We start from the raw sequence: 20,058 nt of genomic DNA, 5'->3' as shown, positions 1-20,058 counted from the left end.
GGTCCTAATGGGTCACGCATGTGTTAATGCATGTGTGACCCCTTAGGACCACATATAACCCCTTAGGACACTGTGATTCTAAGGGGAATGTTGTATGTACACTAGGATGTTATATGGGGTCATATGTGGTCTTAAGGGGTCACACGTGTTAGAACACATGTGTGACCCCTTAGGACCACATATTCAACCCCTTAGGACACTGTACATGTGATCTTAAGGGATCGTATGTCGTAGACACTAGGATGCTATAAGGGGTCACACATGTACAGTGTTAGAACACACATGCATGACCCCTTATGACTGGACATATGACCCCTTCTAGGACACTATGTGATCCTAAGGTGTACATGTTGTATACAATAGGATGTTATAAGGGGTCGTATGTGGTCCTAATGGGTCACACATGTGTTAACGCATGTATGACCCCTTAGGATCACATATGACCCCTTAGGACACTATGTGATGGACTAAGGGGCATGTCGTTCACACTGGGATTTTATAAGGGGTCATATGCGGTTCTAAGGGGTCACACATGTGTTAGAACACATGCGTGACCCCTTAAGACACCATGTGATCCTAAGGGGAATGTCGTATGTAAACTAGGATGTTATAAGGGGTCATATGTGGTCCTAAGGGGTCACACATGTGTTAACGCATGCATGACCCCTTAGTACCACATATGACCCCTTAGGACACTATGTGATGGACTAAGGGGTATGTCATTCAGACTAGGATTTTATAAGGGGTCATATGTGTCCTGAGGGGTCACACATGTGTTAGAACACATGTGTGACCCCTTAGGACCACATATGACCCCTTAGGACACTATGTGATCCTAAGGGGAATGTCATATGTACACTAGGATGTTATAAGGGGTCATATGTGGTCCTAAGGGGTCACACATGTGTTAACGCATGCGTGACCCCTTAGTACCACACATGACCCCTTAGGACACTATGTGATGGACTAAGGGGTATGTTGTTCAGATGGATTTTATAAGGGGTCATATGCGGTTCTAAGGGGTCACACATGTGTTAGAACACATGCGTGACCCCTTGGGACCACATATGACCCCTTAGGACACTATGTGATCCTAAGGGGAATGTTGTATGTACACTAGGATGTTATAAGGGGTCATATGTGGTCCTAAGTAGGACCACATATTCAACCCCTTAGGACATTGTACATGTGATCTTAAGAGATTGTATGTCGTAGACACTAAGATGTTATAAGGGGTCATATGTCTAGTCCTAAGGGGTCACACATGTACAGTGTTAGAACACACATGCATGACCCCTTATAACCACATATGACCCCTTCTAGGACACCATGTGATCCTAAGGGGTACATGTTGTATACAATAGGATCTTATAAGGGATCATATGTGGTCCTTGTTGTCCTAAATTTCAGTACGGCCAAAATCATGAGGCAACCCTATGAAACTGGTCCGTTTCGTACCTTATGGTCTCTGGGAGACCTTAATCGACTTGGTCGGTTAGTTCATTTTTGTTCCTTGCTTTCTGTTTTTATTGTTTTTCTAGTTCCCTTAAGTTTGCAGTTTGTCTAAGCCTGCAGTTCAGACTTTAAAGTCTGAACTGCAGTTTGTCTTAGCCTGCAGTTCAGACTTTAAAGTCTGAACTGCAGTTTGTCTTAGCCTGCAGTTCAGACTTTGAAGTCCGAAATGCAGGTGATTTGTCCATAGGTTGCATGTTGGACTTTAAAGTCCAACGTGCAAGTGTTCCTAGCCTGCATGTCAGACTTTAAAGCCCGACATGCAACTGCGAGTTGTATTAAATGCCACATTTATTGATTAATTAGGGTTTGTTAAAAGCTTTTTAAGTTAATTTTCGCATTATTAGTTTTCATTTTGGTTTGTCCTGTGCGCGCCCTCCTCCTTTTTCTTCGTCGTGACTTGATTTTTTCTCGCCTCGACTCGGATTAGATTATCTCCTTGTCGGATTTTTCAACATCACTTGTTGCTGCGAGGTAGGGTTTTATTTTATGTCTTTTCGGGTTTGTTTTTCAGGTTTGCGTCTTGTTTGTTTTCTTTTTTGTTTTTGTTTTTCTTTTTTGGGTTTCTCTTTCGAAAGGCAATTGGATTTTGTAGTCCGATTGTCTCCCTTGTTTCAGAGGACAATCAGATTTCAAAACCCGATTGCCCTCCGAAGCCCCCTTCTAAAGCTGCATATTGGACTTTAAATTCTGGTGTGCAACTGGAGAAAAGTATCTCCCGCATATCGGATTTTAAAGTCCAATATGCGGGATCTTAACCTTCACATATCATAATTTAAAATCCGATATGCGGAGGGGAGTAGGTTGACATGTCGGGTTTCAAAACCCAACATGTCAACCAGTTGTCTTCCCCCTTTGTAAGCACATTGGACTTTAAGTCCGATGTGCCTTTATTCTTTTCTAGGTTGCACATAGGACTTTAAAGTCCAATGTGCTTGTTTGAAGTTTTTCCCCTACACATCAGACTTTAAAGTCTGATGTGTTAATGTTTTTCCTCGGATTAACACATCAGACTTTAAAGTCCGATGTGTTGATAACCCGTTCAAAAATTGCACATCGGACTTTAAAGTCCAATGTGTTGATCAAGTTTTTTAATTGCACTTTGGACTTTAAAGTATGATGTGCAATTTCTGTTTTCAAAAGAGCAAGTTAGACTTTTTTCCTCGACCTGTTGTTTTTGGCGATTTTACTCCAAAGCCTATTTTGAGTCTCGTTTTTCGATCCATTTGAGAAAAAATGATTTTGATAATGATGAATAGCTAATCATCAGTGTTGAATGCAGTCATCATGAATGTCAAAGCTCCCTCAAAACAAGCCCAAGTCTTCCTCAGGTCAGTTGGAACCTTCTCCAAGTAAAGCATCATCAAGAAAGATGAAATACAAGTACAAAAGGTACTTGAATCTGTACCCAGAGAGTTCAGTTGACTCAAATATTTAGGAGATAAGAGACACCTAAATTGGGCATGTTGATATGCAAGAATTTGTTGATTGGGTTCAAAAGGCTCCTGCTCATCTAACTAGTTTAATCAAATCTGAGCTACATAAGTATGCATCTTTCCTATTTGCAGCTCATGATCCTGAATTTGTACTGGCAGTAGCTGATCACTTTGATCCAAACACAAGGAAAGTAAAAGGTGAAGATCAGAATGTCATCATGACCCTGGACAGTGTATTCTTCAATAGTATCTTCAAAGGTTCATTAGTTGAAGAAATACCTAATATTTCTCAAGAGAGTGCTCAAGAGTACTATGAGAAACATGAGGATAAATGCAAAAAGGTGATCAATACTGTTTATCTCTCTGTTGCAAGAAGTTCCCTCACCTCACGATGGCCTAAGTCCTTCTACAGTAATGATTTTAATGAGGAATATAACGACATGGTCACCATGTTATCCAGAGTGAGAGGGTTAAAAGACTCTTATTATTTTCAAAACTGGATGTCTTATTATATAAATATAATCAGAAAGGGAGCCACAAGACTCGATTGGGGAGAGCAGATTAGTGATGTTCTTTGTGCTCAATTGAAGGAGGTCAAGTTGACATTGAAGTTTTACATGACCTCGTACCTGGTTTACGCAGCTTCTTCAATGAGGCAATATCCAGGCTTGTCTACCAAGGGTGACAGAAGATTGGTGCCCATTTGGGAGTACTATGACCAGCTGACAATCAAGAATCAAGGTAATCATTATAGGAGGGTTAATGACACCTTCTTTGTTGTATGGAAGTGCATTTTTGATAAAGGTTTGCAGAAGAGAATAATATCAGAGGCCGCTTACAACAGGGTGTCCCATTTTGGGTGTGTATTTCTATAGTTTCCCACATTCACCTATATCCGAATTGGATGTTTCTCAGGTGAGCCCTTCATTCTTCCAAGGTTCCCTCCAAACAAAATCATCCTTATGGAGTTGTGCAGACAACTGATTAGTGTGCATGAGAAACAATCAAAAGCACATAAGAGTGGGCTGAAATTCCCAGAATCAATTGGTAGGTATTCAGTGCTAACCAATCCCAAGGCCAAAAATATGGAGGAGGAAATGTAGTGGAATACCATGAGAAGATTCAAGGCCCGAATCATTTTTTATTTTTGGGGTATAAAGAACAAACTCAAAAGAACTTATACTCACGTTTATAGGTTTGAGGATGTTTGGGCGGATTGTCAGAATGAGGAGGATATAAGAAGGATAGATTTCAGGCGCCTTACTCTGGAACAAATTGAAAATTTGGATCTAGCTAAGATCCCAATGACCATGGAAGACACAGATGGCATAGTGGACCCTGTTTATTATGAGAAGAAGATTGCTGACTCCCCACTTCCACTTGTGCAATGGTCGATGAAAGAAAGCAAATCTACTACACAAAGGATCTCTCCTATCTTAGCAAACACTAATGCTTGGTTGCTAAAAAAGAATCTTAGGATGAAACAACTTCCCACTAGTTCAGGAGACGATGACAACAGTGATGGCCCATTGGGCAAGACAACAATAGCTGAAACAAGAACAAAGAGTAGGGTAGAGTCACAAGCATTATCCTCAGCTCCTGTGGTACAATCGAAGGGTAAAGGACCCAAAATCAAATTTACAGTCAAAGGGTCAAAGAAGGGTGAATCATCATCCGCATCACAGGAAGTAGTGGTGAAGGAACCAGAACAACTGCTTGCTAGTGAAGTTGGAAAGGGAAAGGAGGTCGAAGAAGGTGAAATTCCTCAACAAGAGGAAGTACAGACAGAAGAAGTATCACATCCAGTTGAAGTAGATGCCTCAACTACTTCACAAGTAGTCATCCACTCTGTTGAATCCGACTCTGATGAAGAGGATCAAGATTTTCAAGAAGATGGAGACCTAAGTATGGGTATGATGCAATCAGAGACCGTTGGTTAGTTTTTTTTACAATAACCAACTTCTCTAATTTAGATGATATCCCTTCATCTACTTTTGAATCCACCATGATGGATTTTAATGAAACCTTGCAAGATGCACTTGCAGAACAAGTTTCAGTAGATTTACCCGCCACTACTACCACCATCACAACAATTCCTCCATTGGTAAGTGCTGAAGTTACATTCACGGCACCCTCAATTCTCCCATCTGTAACTAAAGAGGTAGCAGCAACAAATGTTCTACTAGATGCCTCAATATCAACACCATTAGTAACATTCACAACTGCTCCAAGCTCTAGTCAACTTGCTCCTGAAGCTTCAACTCAAAATTAGCAAGGAGCTACTACTCCATCATCCAATCCAGAACTACCCCCTTGGATGGAAGTAGTGGCCCCTAAGAGGGAAAAACAGGTAATATCTCTAGATGAATTTGACTTTGAACTTTAGTTCCTCCAAAGCCTAAGGGAATGAAAAAGCCAAAGACAATATCTTGGGTGGTAGTAGACCCAAGAGAAAATATGCTGAAGTTATGGTGCCATCGTCAAACAAGGACAAAGGCAACATACAATATGAAGATTATACCATGCAAGTCGTAGAGCTCAGGGTGGAAACACATGAGAGTGTGAAATTAGATTCTCAGACAACCCTTAATTCTTTATTGAGAAGATTGGATCAGGAGAGGGATGAGAAAAATATCTTGAAATAGAAGTGTGAACAACTGACCAACGTTCTTTTAAAGGTAACACAATCTTCTCAAGAGGTTGAACCCATAGGATCCTCAATAGATACTAAATCCCTCAAGAAGATTGAACAAGTGGGAGCTAAAGGCTGGGTGATGGACGAGTGGATCTCGCGGCTAAGGTCAGAAGGCTCTCATCTTCTGAGCTCAATGGTGGAACTATTAGCTGATTATGAAGTAATCCAAAGTCGGATGCAAAGACTCAAAACCTCTTTATCGCAGGAGATTGAGGAGGTTGTGAAAATTACTACCTTATGGAGCAAAATGGAGGACTTCAGGATAGATGTTCTGGTTGAGAATAAGGTAATTCCCACAAGGGAGAAATACATATAGATCTTGTCTTTATTGTCTCATAAGCAAGAGACTATGAAGTTAATGATTGCAGAGCTGGATCGAGAGAAGAAAGAAGGTGATGATGAGGTTGACCTTATTTTTGACAAAGTTGGTGATCTCCCTTGCTATTTATATGATGGCGATCAAAATCTCGTCACTGCTGAAGTTGTCACGTAGGAATTCCTTTCCTTGATGGATCAATGCACGGGACAAGATTTCTCACTTGATACATTTGATAAACTGTTAGAAATTTAGGCCAGCTTTGAAGTCCTCGCATCCATGCTGAAAGATGTTAAAAAGAAATAGGTGAAGATTCAAGATGCAATGTCCCGCATCCAAATCATCACAAGTTCTACCTTGATGCCAAAAGAAGAAGAGGTGAAAGCCATCCTTAATAAATTCAAAAATTTCTAGAAATCCAATGAAGAAGAGAATCAAGAATGAAGTCCCCCCTTTTGGCACCCTTTCTTCATGCAACTGCACCGATAGATGTTGTCAATTTTTATGCAGCTACACATTTTCTTTATGTAGTAGTTGTAGTAAAATGGGACTGTGCAGTTGAATAAGTCAATTGTGCCCACCTTTTTCTCAACTTCTTTTCCTATATAAGGAGGACCTTTTTGTAATTTTTTTTTTTTATCTTTATCATGCTTAGCAAAAATCTGCTAAATTTTTATCCCAATTAACACTTTGGGCTTTTGTGGTGAAAATTCAATCAAACAGATAAAGAAAACAGTTTTGTTGATCAAAAACTTTGTGTTGTATCAAGCAAATCGTTTATATAATTTAATGTTCCTATGTCCATTGAATATATATTATCTTTAATTCTTTGATCTTTAAGATATTGCTGCGTGGTTCGAGAGCTCTCAAATCTTGCATATAGACTTTGTGCTCTTAGCATACTTGAGAAATCTGGTGATAAATTAAGTAACTTGTGGTAAGCTTTGTATTGTTGCGGTTATTTGTAGTTTAATGGATTAGAAATCTATACTTGAAGACTTTGGGCTTTAAGATGAGTTTCAAATTGTTTAATTCGTAACAATCAGTGTGAATTAGCGTTGCCTTAAAGGAGACTTTGTGCTGCTTAATAGTAACTCTAGGTGTAGTATGTTAGATTAATAGTTCTTTTCTTTAAGTATCTGAAGAGGTAGAGAAATTGTAACTAGGTGAAGGGAGAATACATAAACTCTGAAAAAAGAGAGTTATATGCCCAACACCAACCCACAAATTTAATTTCTTATTAATTAGAGGAGAAATTTCATAGGGAACCCCCCCTTGATGAGAGGAGAGATTAATTTCTCAGCATAGCGTTGTGTGAATTATATATTTTGTCATTAGTACGTTGGTGACAAAATATTCACCCAATTGTTTTTTGGCGACTCTGCTAGGGAGCGACGTGCAACCGGTTTGTCTTTTGGGTTGCAGTGCTCTTTCATTATAATTTCTATATTATTGCTTTGCTCTATATTCTAATCTGGCTGATTGAAGTTACACTCGTGGATAGCGATTAGCAGGAGTTGTTGATCCTACATTTGAGTTATTGCAGAAATTGAATTTCCCTTTTGTGACACCTCCATGGATACTTTCTCCTTTACATCGGACACAAAGTTTTCCTCCATCTGCACAACGATCTCCCGTACCAAGTGAGGCATCAAGTTTGCAAGTTTTAGTTGTTCCACTTATAAGCTATTTTGTAATACCACCCTATAATCCATTAAGGATGGCCGTTGCTGGCCCTTGGGGTACTGCTTTTGGTCCTTTGAACTTGACTGCACCTTTGCATGAACTTCCCAAAGGTATGTGGAAAAATTTACCCAAATTTTTGGGTGATGGTTCTCAACATCTGGACAAACACATTGCTGCCTTCTACATCGCATGTGGAGTCCTAGGTGTTGAGCATGAAGATGTTTCAGCGAGATTATTCATTGAGACATTGCATGGAGCTGCCGCTGATTGGTTCTATCATCTTATGAACTCTTGTATCACAAATTGGGCAACTCTCAGAACATTGTTTGAAGCAAGGTTCAAATCTATCGAAGATGATCATGCTTTGCTTGCTTAGTTAACACAAATGAAGAAAGAACCCCAGGAAGCTATGCGTGAATTCATAGCAAAGTTCAACATATTGCACAATCGCATTCCAGTTGCTTTGCGACCCACTGCTGGGAACCTGAAACACTTTTTCATCAATGCCCAATTGCCAGAGGTGAGTTTTCTTTTGCGAAGGAACAATCCAATAGATTTGTTCGCCGCTCAACAAATGGCTATATCGGTTGAAGATGATCTTATCCTTGCGGGTAAGATAAGGAGAGATCCTAACAAGGTTAGAGTAATCAAGTTGTAGATGCATCTTTCTCTTCAACTAGTTTTGTTGATCCTATGATACAGAAGCTAGCAAATGAGTTGTTGGCACTTAAGAAGCAAATTTCCTCACAAGGAAATACTTCTTATCGTGATGTTCCAAGAAGGAATTATCCAAACAATGCTTCCAATTATGCCATGCATAATCAGAATAAATTGCCTCTTGCTCGAGAGAGGTTTGCATTGGAAGCACCACCCCAAAGTTCAGCTACTGGATATTATGAAGCCGAACAGAATGATCTTCCTCCTTTTGGTGAAGAAGATGCCAATTCACATCAAGAAGGTGATGCAGAGTTGGCTGATGACTCTAATATCAAGTTTATGCAATATCAAGAAGATGATACGCCAGATACACATGATGGAGACGTCTTTGCAGTATTCGCCCATTCGCAAGCACAGGCAGCTCAGCCACCTGTCATTGTGAAGAGTGATGATTCTACTCAAATTAAGGACTCTCAACGTTTGCCAATTTCTATTGCGAAGTGTGGGGCTGCCATACCAAATCCTGCAAAGGACAACACTATCTCAATGGACACCGTGAAGGATAAAAATGTAAGTGATTCTTCAACTGCTGTCAATTTTTCTGCACCTGTCAATTCTTCTACACATGCATCGAAGACTAGTGTACCAAATGTTTTAAATTCTCAAAATGAGAATCCAAATCCATCTTTGGTGATGAATTCCTTTCAGTCATTTGATATTTTAGACCATGCAAAGAAAACCAAAATACAAATGTCTGGAGTTGAATTTTTGAGATCTAACCCAGATCAATTTGATCGTTTGGTCAAATTTGTTAAAGAAAAAGATACTAACCCTAGTAATCTTCCTAAATCAAACTCACTTCAAAACAACCTAGTAACTTCCCCTTCTCCTGTCGAGAAGATAGAACCATTTTACATCTCTTTGTTAATTAATGGTTATAAGCTTAGTAACTGTGTAATTGATTCTGGGGCATCTGATAATGTTATGCCATCAAAAGTTGCCAATGCCCTTAGTTTGACTTTGACCAAAACATTTGGAAGGTGTTTCTCTATGGATAACAAACAAGTTCCCTTGATTGCTCAAATCAAGGATGCACAGTTTGCCTTTGCTTCATTCCCCGAAAAGAAAATCAAAATGACAGTACTGGTAGCCGATGTACCAGCCTCCTATGGGCTATTGTTGGAAAGAAATTTTTGTAGAGATGTTGGGGGTGAGTTAAACATGGATATGACCGAGGCTCGTATCCCTGTTAAAGGAGTTGTCCAAAGGTTACTTCCAGAAAAAGAATCAAAATATACCGTTGTCAAGTCTGACGATCAACGGGTCGAGATTCTTTTCGAATCATCAGGCATGGGTAATTATTTCATGCATGTTGATGATGGTTTAAAGGTGACTCCTGATAGTGAAGGTGGCATCTCACTCAATAATTTCCCAGTTGATTGTGAAAGTAGTTGTGAAAGTAGTGTTATGGAATCAGAAAGACCTTCAACTTCACAACAAGAAATTCTCAATTTTGATACCGTTAGCATTGGTAGTCCAGATGATGTTTGGACACTGGAGTTTGATGGCAGCTGTTCTTCTACCAGATCGGGAGCCAGTATTGTTTTGGTGTCTCCTGAGGGTAATCTTTTCCCTTTCTCCTTCAAATTGCAGTTTGATAACACAAATAACACTGTTGAGTACGAATCACTCCTTCTGGGAATGAATGTTGCTCAGAAGAAGGGAATCAAGAACTTGCATGCTCAAGGAGATGCTGAGTTAATAGTCTGTCAGGTTAGGAACATATATCAAACAAGGAGCGAAAGGCTGCGACACTACTGCAACCTTGTCTGGGATCTAATAGAAACATTTGATGCTTTTGATATATCTGTGGTTTCCCATGAATTCAACGATAGGGCTGATTCATTGGCAGTATCAGCAACTTCTTTGGTTCCTCATAAACATTTTTCAGGATCAACTTAGGTTGTTGAGTTAGTTTTCCAGCTAAGCGTTCCTGACAACTCTGATCATTGGCAGGTGTTTAATGATGACCATCATGTAATAAATTTTTTGCAGGCTTTTGACAATTTTGATGATCTGTACTTTGAAGGTAGTCACTGCCCTTCAAAGGATGCAATTGAAAGTGTTGATGCAGAAACATGAGAGAAATTTCTACAATTAAAAGGAAACAACATCCCCAAGGGTCTAGTTTCGCTAGAAAAGCTTTTTGACAAGCATGATCGCTATGTTAAGAAGCAACAAAGATCAACTACAGGGTCAATGGAATATGAACAAGTAAACATTGGGACTGAAGATAATCCAAAAATGATCAACATTGGAAAGTGTTGTTCACAAGGAGAAAAGAAAAAATTTGTTGCATTATTGCAACAGTATGTTGATGTCTTAGCATACTCCTATGAAGCTCTGAAGTCTTTTCGTCCCAAAGAGCTCTGCCATGACATTCCATTGAAACCAGGTATTACACCTTTTGTCAGAAGCAAAGGCAATGCAACCCAAAGATCTCTGATACTATCTTTGCTGAAGTACAAAAGATGTTGAAAGCAAGGATAATCTTCCCCATCCACCATTCTTCTTGGATAGCCAATATTGTACCTGTACGTAAGAAGAATGGCAAAATTTGGATATGTGTAGATTTCTGAAACTTGAATCAGGCATCCTTGAAGGATAATTATGCTTTACCTATCATGGATCATGTCCTACAAGCTGTTACTGGAGCAGAAATGATGTCCATGTTGGACGGATTTTTGGGTTATAACCAGGTAGAAGTTCTTGAGCAAGATCAACATAAGATCACATTTACTACACCTTGGGGTACCTTTGCATATCGCAGGATGCCTTTTGGATTAATAAATGCGGGAGCAACTTTCCAACGTGCAATGGACTTGGTCTTCCGAAATTTTCTTGGTAAGTTCATTGTGGTCTATTTAGATGATTTGACAGTTTATTCTAAGGAACATTAAGATCATTTTTCTCATCTACAACAAGTCTTAGAAAAATGTCGTCAGCATGGGATTTCCCTCAATCCCAAGAAATCTGTTTTAGGGGTCACTGAAGGTAAATTGCTTGGGCATATTATTTCGAAGGAAGGTATAAAAATTGATGCAGAAAGGGTAAAAGCTATTCATGACCTTTCCTTGCCAACAAGTAAGACCGTTGTTCACTCTTCCTTTGGTAAAGTTAATTTCTTGTGAAGATTCATTCCAAACTTTGTTGAACAGACTCGTCATATAGTTAATATGATGAAAGGTAATTCTCTCTTCAAATGGACTCCTGAAGGAAAGAAAGCTTTCCATCAGATCAAGGAAGCCATGGTAAATGCTCCAGTCTTAGTATGCCCAGATTATACCAAAGAATTCATTATGTATAGCTATGCATCAGATCATACTTGTTCGGCTACACTAATGCAGAGAAATAATGAAGGTGTGGAATCACCTATTGCATTCATGAGTTATCCGTTGAAGGCTCATGAGTTGAAATACTCTGAAATGGAGAAGCATGCTTTTGTCGTGGTGAAAGCGGTTAAACATTTCAGATTTTATATTTTGAATTCGCATGTCATTGCTCTTGTTCCTGATGCTATTGTCAAGTCGATTCTGACACAACAAGAGTTTGGAACTAAAAGGGGCAGCTGGGTTGCCAAGATTCAAGAATATGATATGAAAATCAAGCCCACTAAGTTGGTTTGTGGAAAAGGTTTATGTCAGTTGATAGCTGACAATAAATCAATAGATGAAGTGGTGCTTAAAAATGAAGGTATTAGTCAAGATCTTCCTCATGTTCTATTTGTTAGCACTACTGATGAGTGGTATTCCGACCTGACATATCTCTTAACATATGGAGATTGTCCTGCACACCTGTCAAGGAAAGAAAAGAGAACCTTAAAGCTTAAAGCAGTGAATTTTGTGTTGTATCAAGCAAATAGTTTATATAATTTAATGTTCCTATGTCCATTGAATATATATTATCTTTAATTCTTTGATCTTTAAGATATTGCTGCATGGTTAGAGAGCTCTCAAATCTTGCAAATAGACTTTGTGCTCTTAGCATACTTGATAAATCTACTGATAAATTAAGTAACTTGTGGTAAGCTTTGTACTGCTGTGGTTATTTGTAGTTTAATGGATTAGAAATCTATACTTGAAGACTTTGGGCTTTAAGATGAGTTTCTAATTGTTTAATTTCTAACAATTAGTGTGAATTAGCGTTACCTTAAAGGAGACTTTGTGCTGCTTAATAGTAACTCTTGGTGTAGTTTGTTAGATTAATAGTTCTTTTCTTTAAGTATTTGAAGAGGTAGAGAAATTGTAACTAGGTGAAGGGATAATACATAAACTCTGAAAAAAGAGAGTTATATGCCCAACACCAACCCACAAATTTATTTTCTTATTAATTAGAGGAGAAATTTCATAGGGAACCTCCCCTTGATGAGAGGAGAGATTAATTTCTCAGCATAGCATTGTGTGCATTATATATTTTGTCATTAGTACGCTGGTGACAAAATATTCACCCAACAGTCCTAACGGGTCACACATGTGTTAACACACGTGTGACCCCTTAGGACCACATATGACCACTTAGTACACTATGTGATGGACTAAGGGGTATGTCGTTCACACTAGGATTTTATAAGGGGTCATATGCGGTTCTAAGGGGTCACACGTGTTAGAACACATGCGTGACCCCTTAAGACCACATATGACCCCTTAGGACACTATGTGATCCTAAGGGGTATGTCGTACACACTAGGATGTTATAAAGGGTCATATGTGGTCCTAAGGGGTCACACATTTGTTAACACATGCGTGACCCCTTAGGACCACATATGGCCCCTTAGGACACTATGTAATGGACTAAGGGGTATGTCGTACACACTAGGCTTTTATAAAGGGTCACATGTGGTCCTAAGGGGTCACACATGTGTTAAAACACATGCGTGACCCCTTAGGGTCCACTATGCGATCCTCTATGGTCCTAAGGGGACGTATAGTGTCATCAGTGGCATATGTGGTCTTAAGGGGTCGTAAAGGGTCATGTTGTGTGTGTAATAGGATGTGAAAATGGGTCACATTGTAGAGGATTTATTTTGTCTAATTCATTTAAATTTGCTATCTAAGTTTTCTAATTTGTTTTTTTAAATTTAAATTTATTAATTTTTCTAACGTTTTAATTTATTATATTTAGATTTGTAACATTTTTCTAATTATTTTTTTTTGCTAATGTTTTTCTAAGTTCTAATTTACTACCTTAGTTTTCTAAGTTTTTCATAACATTTTTTTAAAAAGTTGAAAAAAAAATACATATACAGTTATGTAATTTTAAAAACAAATTGACAAATTTAAATCAAAACATTAAATTTTCCAACATTTTTCTAAAATGCTGAAAAATAATAAATATATAATTATTTAATTAAAAAAATAAATTAACAAATAGATTATTTATTAATTTTTAAATAAATTTAATAAAAAAAAGACATTATTAAACAAAAAAAGGGTTATTTTGTGCACCTGAAATAATGTAGGTCGAAAGCTGAAAGGTGAGACGCGCTGGTTGTTGCAGATAGGGCACGGTGACGTGGTGCTGACGTCAGGTTCACTCTAACCCCCTCTAGACACAGAAAAATACAGTTTGAGAATGACAATTTAATTGTCATTTTTGGATTTTATAGAAGTTTGAAAAAAAACAATTTTAAAATGGGTTCGATCGAATGGGGGGTTCGATTGAACCCGCAAACTCACTTGGGGTTCGATCGAAACCGTGTTCGAGGTTGGGTTCGATCGAACTTGGAGGGGGGGGTTCGAGCGAGCCCCCCCCCCTCAAAAACAAAATTCTCCACTTTCGCCAATTTCCTTCGTTGGCAAAAGTGGGAATCATTAATGTGGGATAGCCCTAGATTAACTTTACATATCCTTATTTAATAAAATGTTATTTTTCAAATTCCTTAAATACAAACTTTAATTTTGTGGATAAATTTTGTCATAATCAATTAATTTTTGTTTTGTGCTGCTTCTCGATTCGATTGTGTATGTTTATTTGCATCACATAATTACTATGGAATGTGGAAAACTGATATCACTAATCAATTTTTTGTTTATTACGCTAAAGACGTATTATACTTACATATGGATGCAAAAACGTCTATCAATAAAACTAAAAGCATTTAATAATGAATGAAAAGCCAAAACAATTTATTATTATTTTTTAATTCAATTCAATTTATTTTTATTCTCTCATGCACTCAATTAACTATTTTTTAAATTATTTAATGCTAATTATATCTTCACTTCCACCTTGCTATTTGTCTATTGCAATAGTTATTAAGAATACAAAATAAAAATATAATAATAATAATAATTTGATAATATAAAAAATAATATATTACAAAAATAATAATCATATTTTAATAATAATTTAATATTAATTACAATATCATAATATAATAATAATTTAATCTTAATTAAAATATAATAATATAAATGAACAAATGTAATATTATTATTCTACTTTACCTATATTTTAAGATAAATATGTTAGTTATTTTTTAAATTGAATATGAAAATAATAAAATTCATGAAACCATCAACTTATTTAAAGAATTTAAATTAGACTATACAATTTATGAAATCATATAAATTTTAGAACTTAAAATTAGATCATATAATTCATGAAATCACTTACTTCAAAACCCTTAGGAAGAGGTTCAGTCTATTGACTCATACTGAATGATGAAAAATATTTAATAAAGATCCCTCTATAAAATGTGAAACCCACTCTATAAGACCACTCTATACGATGTGAAACCCACTCTATAAGATTGTACCATTACAGTTTGAAATTTTAAAGTGAGGCTGACGTCATCAGCATTAAGCAAAATCCTCCGCTGTTAAGGAGGCTTTGGATTCCGTAGTCCAGTTCAAACAAATATATTAGAACAGTCTAATTTTACATTAATTATCAGAAATAGTTCTGGACCATTGCCTCAGATAGCCAATTTGCAAGCTCTTTTCAATTTAAATGCTCTGGTTCTGGGAAAAGAGCCAAAAAATCTTCCTTTCCGTAAGGATGCGTGGGAAGTAATCTTTCTGGGACAAAAAAGAGGACGGAAATGGAGCGCAGAAAGGTTTCTTGTCCTACTAGCAGTCGGAGAGTTGTAGCAGGAAAGCGGAAGCGGCCGTACGAGTACAGTAATTGCGTGAGAAAACTTCAAAGGCGCGAGATCGGAAGCGTCGGCAACAAGGCCTTCACCAGCACCAATTCACAGGAGAGGTTCCGGAACTTTCAGTTGCAGGTAGGGTATTTTAGGCACACTTAATTATATTTTTGAATTTATGAAACAAATCGATACCCACTTGGCAGTTGGCAGTTCTTGTGATAATCTAGAAACCCTAGCAGAATCTCCACTTGCTTTTTTAATTTTTTGGAATTTATCTTCCATGTTTTTGATATTATACAGTTTCTTTTAGAGAAATTTGTAGAGGATTCTTCATGAAAAAGAGTGCATTATTTAGTTTTAGAACTTGGATTTTGACTTAGAAAGCCCAAGCATAAAGTGGGATAGAGGATATGTTTTTGCTATTCGGTTTTGTTTAATCATTTTGTATTTTCATCTACATGTTTGATTACAAATTGACGGTTGGACACCTAGGAAGCAAGAAATGAGCAGACAAAGGAGCTTAGGAGAAATGAAGTTTTTTCTTTTGTTTTCCGAAGAATAATCAAAATAGTCCTAAATCAATCTCTGTATGTGCTTATGTGTACATGATAATCCCTGTCTGCTTCTTTCTCTACATCATTGTTTTTGTTCCCCTAGAGGAGGTCTGCCCTTCCTTCTATCCTTCAATGGAATCCCCATACAAAAATATTCCTTCTATCCTTCAATGGAATCCCCAAACAAAAATATTTCAAGAATGTGAGATTTAGTTACAAGATACTCCAATTTTATTATTTTAAAGCTGTAGCTATAACATTGTGGCAGTTTGATTAGTGTGTATTATCAGCTCTAGCTTTTCAAGTTTGACGAATCTTTTTCTTTTTAAATCTTAACCCATGTTATCTTTGAAGGGTAGAAGGTATGTCAAATTGCAATTCTGTAGATCTAAGAAGTGGGTTTATTTTAATGGTCAAAAGCTGTTTACCATATGTTTTTGTTTATTTAGTGGGAAGAACCTATCAAGTGGTTTGGATAAATGCTCCTGAGTTTTGTATAACGAAATTAGGTTTCAACATTCAAGACATACTGGATATAAAACAATCCCAGGTTTAATATTATGTCTTAACTTTTTGCTGGGTCGCATTTTTTTCTTCTAAATTTAATTGGATTCACAGTTCCATGAATTAATATTCATATGGAATGCCATAGTGCATGCAGTGCAACTTCATAACATTCAAGAATGGCTCTTTTATGCCAATTTTTTTTTTTGCCTAAACAGTTTCGTATCATTTTTTGCAAGAATAGTTTAACACTCATTAGAATCCATTTAATATGGTTGTTTTGATTCAATTTTTTTCTTTTTCTTTTTCTTTTGTGGCTACAAAGACCTGGCTGTCTTATGTTGATAGACACTTGCAGTCTCTTTAAGGTAGTCTGACTAATTGGTAACTTTTGACAGGAAGAGTTTGACACTTATGATCCCAAGGCAAATTCGTTTTTATTTTCAAGGTTTCAGTTCCTAAATAAGAGATCAAGGATAATAGAAATAGTTGCAGCTCGAGATATAATATTTGCTCTGGCACAGTCTGGTGTTTGCGCAGCATTTAGTAGAGGTAACAAGTTCCTAAATATGAGGGACAACGTTTATTTTTCTGAGATGATTCATTCATTAGATAAACTATAGTTTGCAAGCTCTTAGGACTTTTTGTTGATCTCTCATTACCTGTTTTGCTTAACAGAGACAAATAGAAAGGTTTGCTTCTTGAATATAAGTCCAGATGAAGTTATTCGCAGCCTGTTCTATAATAAGAACAATGACTCTCTTATTACTGTATCAGTCTATGCTTTGGATAGCTATAGTTCACTGAAGTGCAGAACAACACCAATTGAGTATGTTTTCCCTGGAGATTTAAGAAGCTTTGCTGATGGCAATCATAAATTTAGCCATTCCTTCTGTGTTACAATTTGAACCAATTATTGCTCGCTTATCTATGATTTTGGCTGATAAAGTGTATGTGCACCAATCTAAATTGTTGCCTTCACAGGTATATTAGGAGAGGTCAACCTGATGGAGGTTTTCCTTTATTTGAATCCGAGTCACTAAGGTGGCCAGGTTTTGTAGAGTTTGATGATGTGAATGGGAAAGTACTGACATTTTCTGCCCAAGATGGGTGAGGTGGCTATAAACATAAATAACTATTAATTTTTTGTAGCAATTTTGTTAGATTGTGTTTATATCCCAATCATGAAACCAGGATTTGTCTTGGCTTGCAGTGTTTACAAGGTGTTTGATTTGAAGAACTATACCCTTCTGTACTCAATATCTGATAAAAATGTTGAGGAGATAAAGATCAGGTAGAGGATTTGTTCTATATGGTTTTTGTGTTTTGTAAAAAACGGTGCCTAATATGCTATTTGTAAAAGCATACTGAAATAACATGGCTTTGCGTTCTCTTTCTATGCCTCTTAATGATCAAACTTCTGTCATCAGCAGTCCAGGTATAATGCTGTTAATATTTAAAAAACCTTCCAATGGAAGTCACGTTCCTTTGAAGATCTCAAATATAGAGGATGGCACCGTTTTGAAATCCTTTAATCATCTCTTACATCGTAATAAAAAGGTTGACTTCATCGAGCAGTTCAATGAGAAGCTTCTTGTAAAGCAAGAAAATGAGAATCTCCAAATACTTGATGTGAGTATCATTAAAAAGGAAGAATTTATCATCAAATAAGGTTTTATTTTTTGTGTTTTAGAGATATCTTACGCCATTGTAATAAGACATCAGATAGTTGATACAATCAAAACTTCATTTGGCAGGTTCGGAATACACAGTTGACAGAAGTGAGCAGGACAGAGTTCATGACTCCATCAGCTTTTATTTTCTTGTATGAGAATCAGTTATTTTTGACATTTCGTAATCGAGCTGTTGCTGTATGGAATTTCCGAGGAGAGCTAGTAACATCATTTGAAGACCACTTGTTATGGCATCCTGATTGCAATACAAACAACATTTATATCACTAGTGATCAAGATTTGATCATCTCTTACTGCAAGGCCCATCCTCAAGGATGTGATGAAAAAAATGGTAAGGTGAATGGAAAACAATCATATTATCTTGGCTTGGATAAGTTTGAAATCTATTTGAGGATTGAAGGCCCTCTCATATTATGAGAAGATGTATTGTATGTATGCTGATTTAAGTGGCATCTATTGTCCGTGCAGCTGGCTCAATAAACATAAGCAACATCTTGACTGGGAAATGCCTTGCTAAGATTCGTGCCAACGATCCAAATGTATGTATAAGCTCTCGGAATCGGCCCAATGCATCAGTAATCCAAAGCACTGTTGAAGAAGCTCTTGAAGATATTACTGCATTGTTCTATGATGAGGAAAGAAACGAAATTTATACGGGCAACAGACAGGGGTTGATACATGTCTGGGCAAACTGATTGAGGTCCTTAACTTTTTGAAAGCCACTTAATTGTTTAGAAGCAATCTTGAATAACAATCAGAATGTGACAAATACTGTCATTTGTGATAAATGATGGTGGCTGGCATGGGATATTACCCTCTGGGTTCTTAGGATGCCTGTTCTATAATTACTGTGCCTTTGGCTTTTCTTGTAATTGTATGCAATTTCTCGCGCATCCTTCTGGAGGAGTTGATAAACCATGTTGACAGTCGGAGTTTATAATATCCCTTGGAAAATCAGCAAGTTAATAAGCTGTGAAACAAGCTTCCTATCTCTTATGAGGCTTCGCAAATAATCATTTAGATCCTCTGGTGAGTCATACCGCTTGAAATAGTCAAGGGTCAGAACTGCCAAGTGTGCTTGTGATGGATGGAGCTTTATTCTCATCAAGCTGCTCAGAGGAAGTAAACAAAATTCAGGTTTATAATCAAATGAGTTTTGAATGATGAAGATTGCAAACATAAAAGAAATGGTAGAGCCAATATTAAGTGTTTTATAGCACTTGTCTAGGTAACTGAGGAAGTGTCCAATGTAATGGACAGAAATGCCTAAGAATTTCTTTTTGCAGATCACCTCAAGGACAAGACATTTTTCTTTGCAGATTATCTCAACTACATTTTCATATTATGTCTCTTATATTGTTTGATACATTTTGAAATGATTCTTGATACCGTTGACCTTCACAATATATTAATGCCAGAACTAGGAAATATTTATGGTTGTGAGTTCTTTCGTAGAAATCTGCAACATTTTTAAAGGCATACAAACAAGAATGCTTTTAATGTTGTACGCCATGAAACTGTGTGCACTGCGCAAGATATTCACGCTTTATAATATCTTCTGGTGTTCTTACAGAGTGTATTTATAAACAATGCAGACACAAATGGGAGTATAAGTGAATGGGTTTGTGTGGAGCAATGTCTATTCAACATTCTCATTCACTTTTTACCAAAGTAATTCTTCCTTAGTTCTCTTTGCTCTCCTATTTTGGACAAAACCTTGCTTTCTAGTCATGATTGATGAGAGGATGATATATCTAGACCTTGAGAATGAATTAAAACCTATCCGAATGCACTTAGCCGAAGAAAGGTCAAGAATTTGAGCATTATTGCAAAATTCGCTCATGACCCTTCCAA

The 20,058-nt window shown here is 37.1% G+C and overlaps 1 protein-coding gene across 3 annotated transcripts; it reads left to right on the top strand.

Moving 5' to 3' along the window:
• Positions 1-15,102: 15,102 nt before the first annotated feature.
• Positions 15,103-19,549, top strand: LOC131050165 (uncharacterized). Of its 3 annotated transcripts, none has more exons than XM_057984344.2 (8): positions 15,103-15,587; positions 16,909-17,062; positions 17,189-17,339; positions 17,495-17,620; positions 17,724-17,804; positions 17,941-18,142; positions 18,268-18,540; positions 18,673-19,119. In XM_057984344.2, the coding sequence occupies exons 1-8, from the start codon at positions 15,405-15,407 to the stop codon at positions 18,682-18,684; spliced, it is 1,182 nt and encodes a 393-aa protein (XP_057840327.1). In that variant the 5' UTR covers positions 15,103-15,404; the 3' UTR covers positions 18,685-19,119. The 3 variants fall into 3 exon arrangements, with proteins under 3 accessions (XP_057840327.1, XP_057840324.1, XP_057840325.1); XM_057984341.2 differs by having other exon boundaries at positions 15,107-15,587; positions 18,268-18,535; positions 18,673-19,549; XM_057984342.2 differs by having other exon boundaries at positions 15,108-15,587; positions 17,944-18,142; positions 18,268-18,535; positions 18,673-19,549.
• Positions 19,550-20,058: the final 509 nt, after the last annotated feature.

Source organism: Cryptomeria japonica, chromosome 2 (genome assembly GCF_030272615.1).
Source record: "Cryptomeria japonica chromosome 2, Sugi_1.0, whole genome shotgun sequence".
Lineage (NCBI taxonomy): Eukaryota > Viridiplantae > Streptophyta > Pinopsida > Cupressales > Cupressaceae > Cryptomeria > Cryptomeria japonica.
This window is presented reverse-complemented; position numbering and strand designations above follow the sequence as displayed.

Excerpts from the sequence above, each read along its gene's own strand:
- LOC131050165 (XM_057984341.2), top strand. The coding sequence starts at position 15,405 with ATGGAGCGCAGAAAGGTTTCTTGTCCTACTAGCAGTCGGAGAGTTGTA. Across the intron at positions 17,805-17,940 it reads GTTGAGGAGATAAAGATCAG|CAGTCCAGGTATAATGCTGT; the intron begins GTAGAGGATTTG and ends TTCTGTCATCAG. Across the intron at positions 18,143-18,267 it reads AGAATCTCCAAATACTTGAT|GTTCGGAATACACAGTTGAC; the intron begins GTGAGTATCATT and ends TTCATTTGGCAG.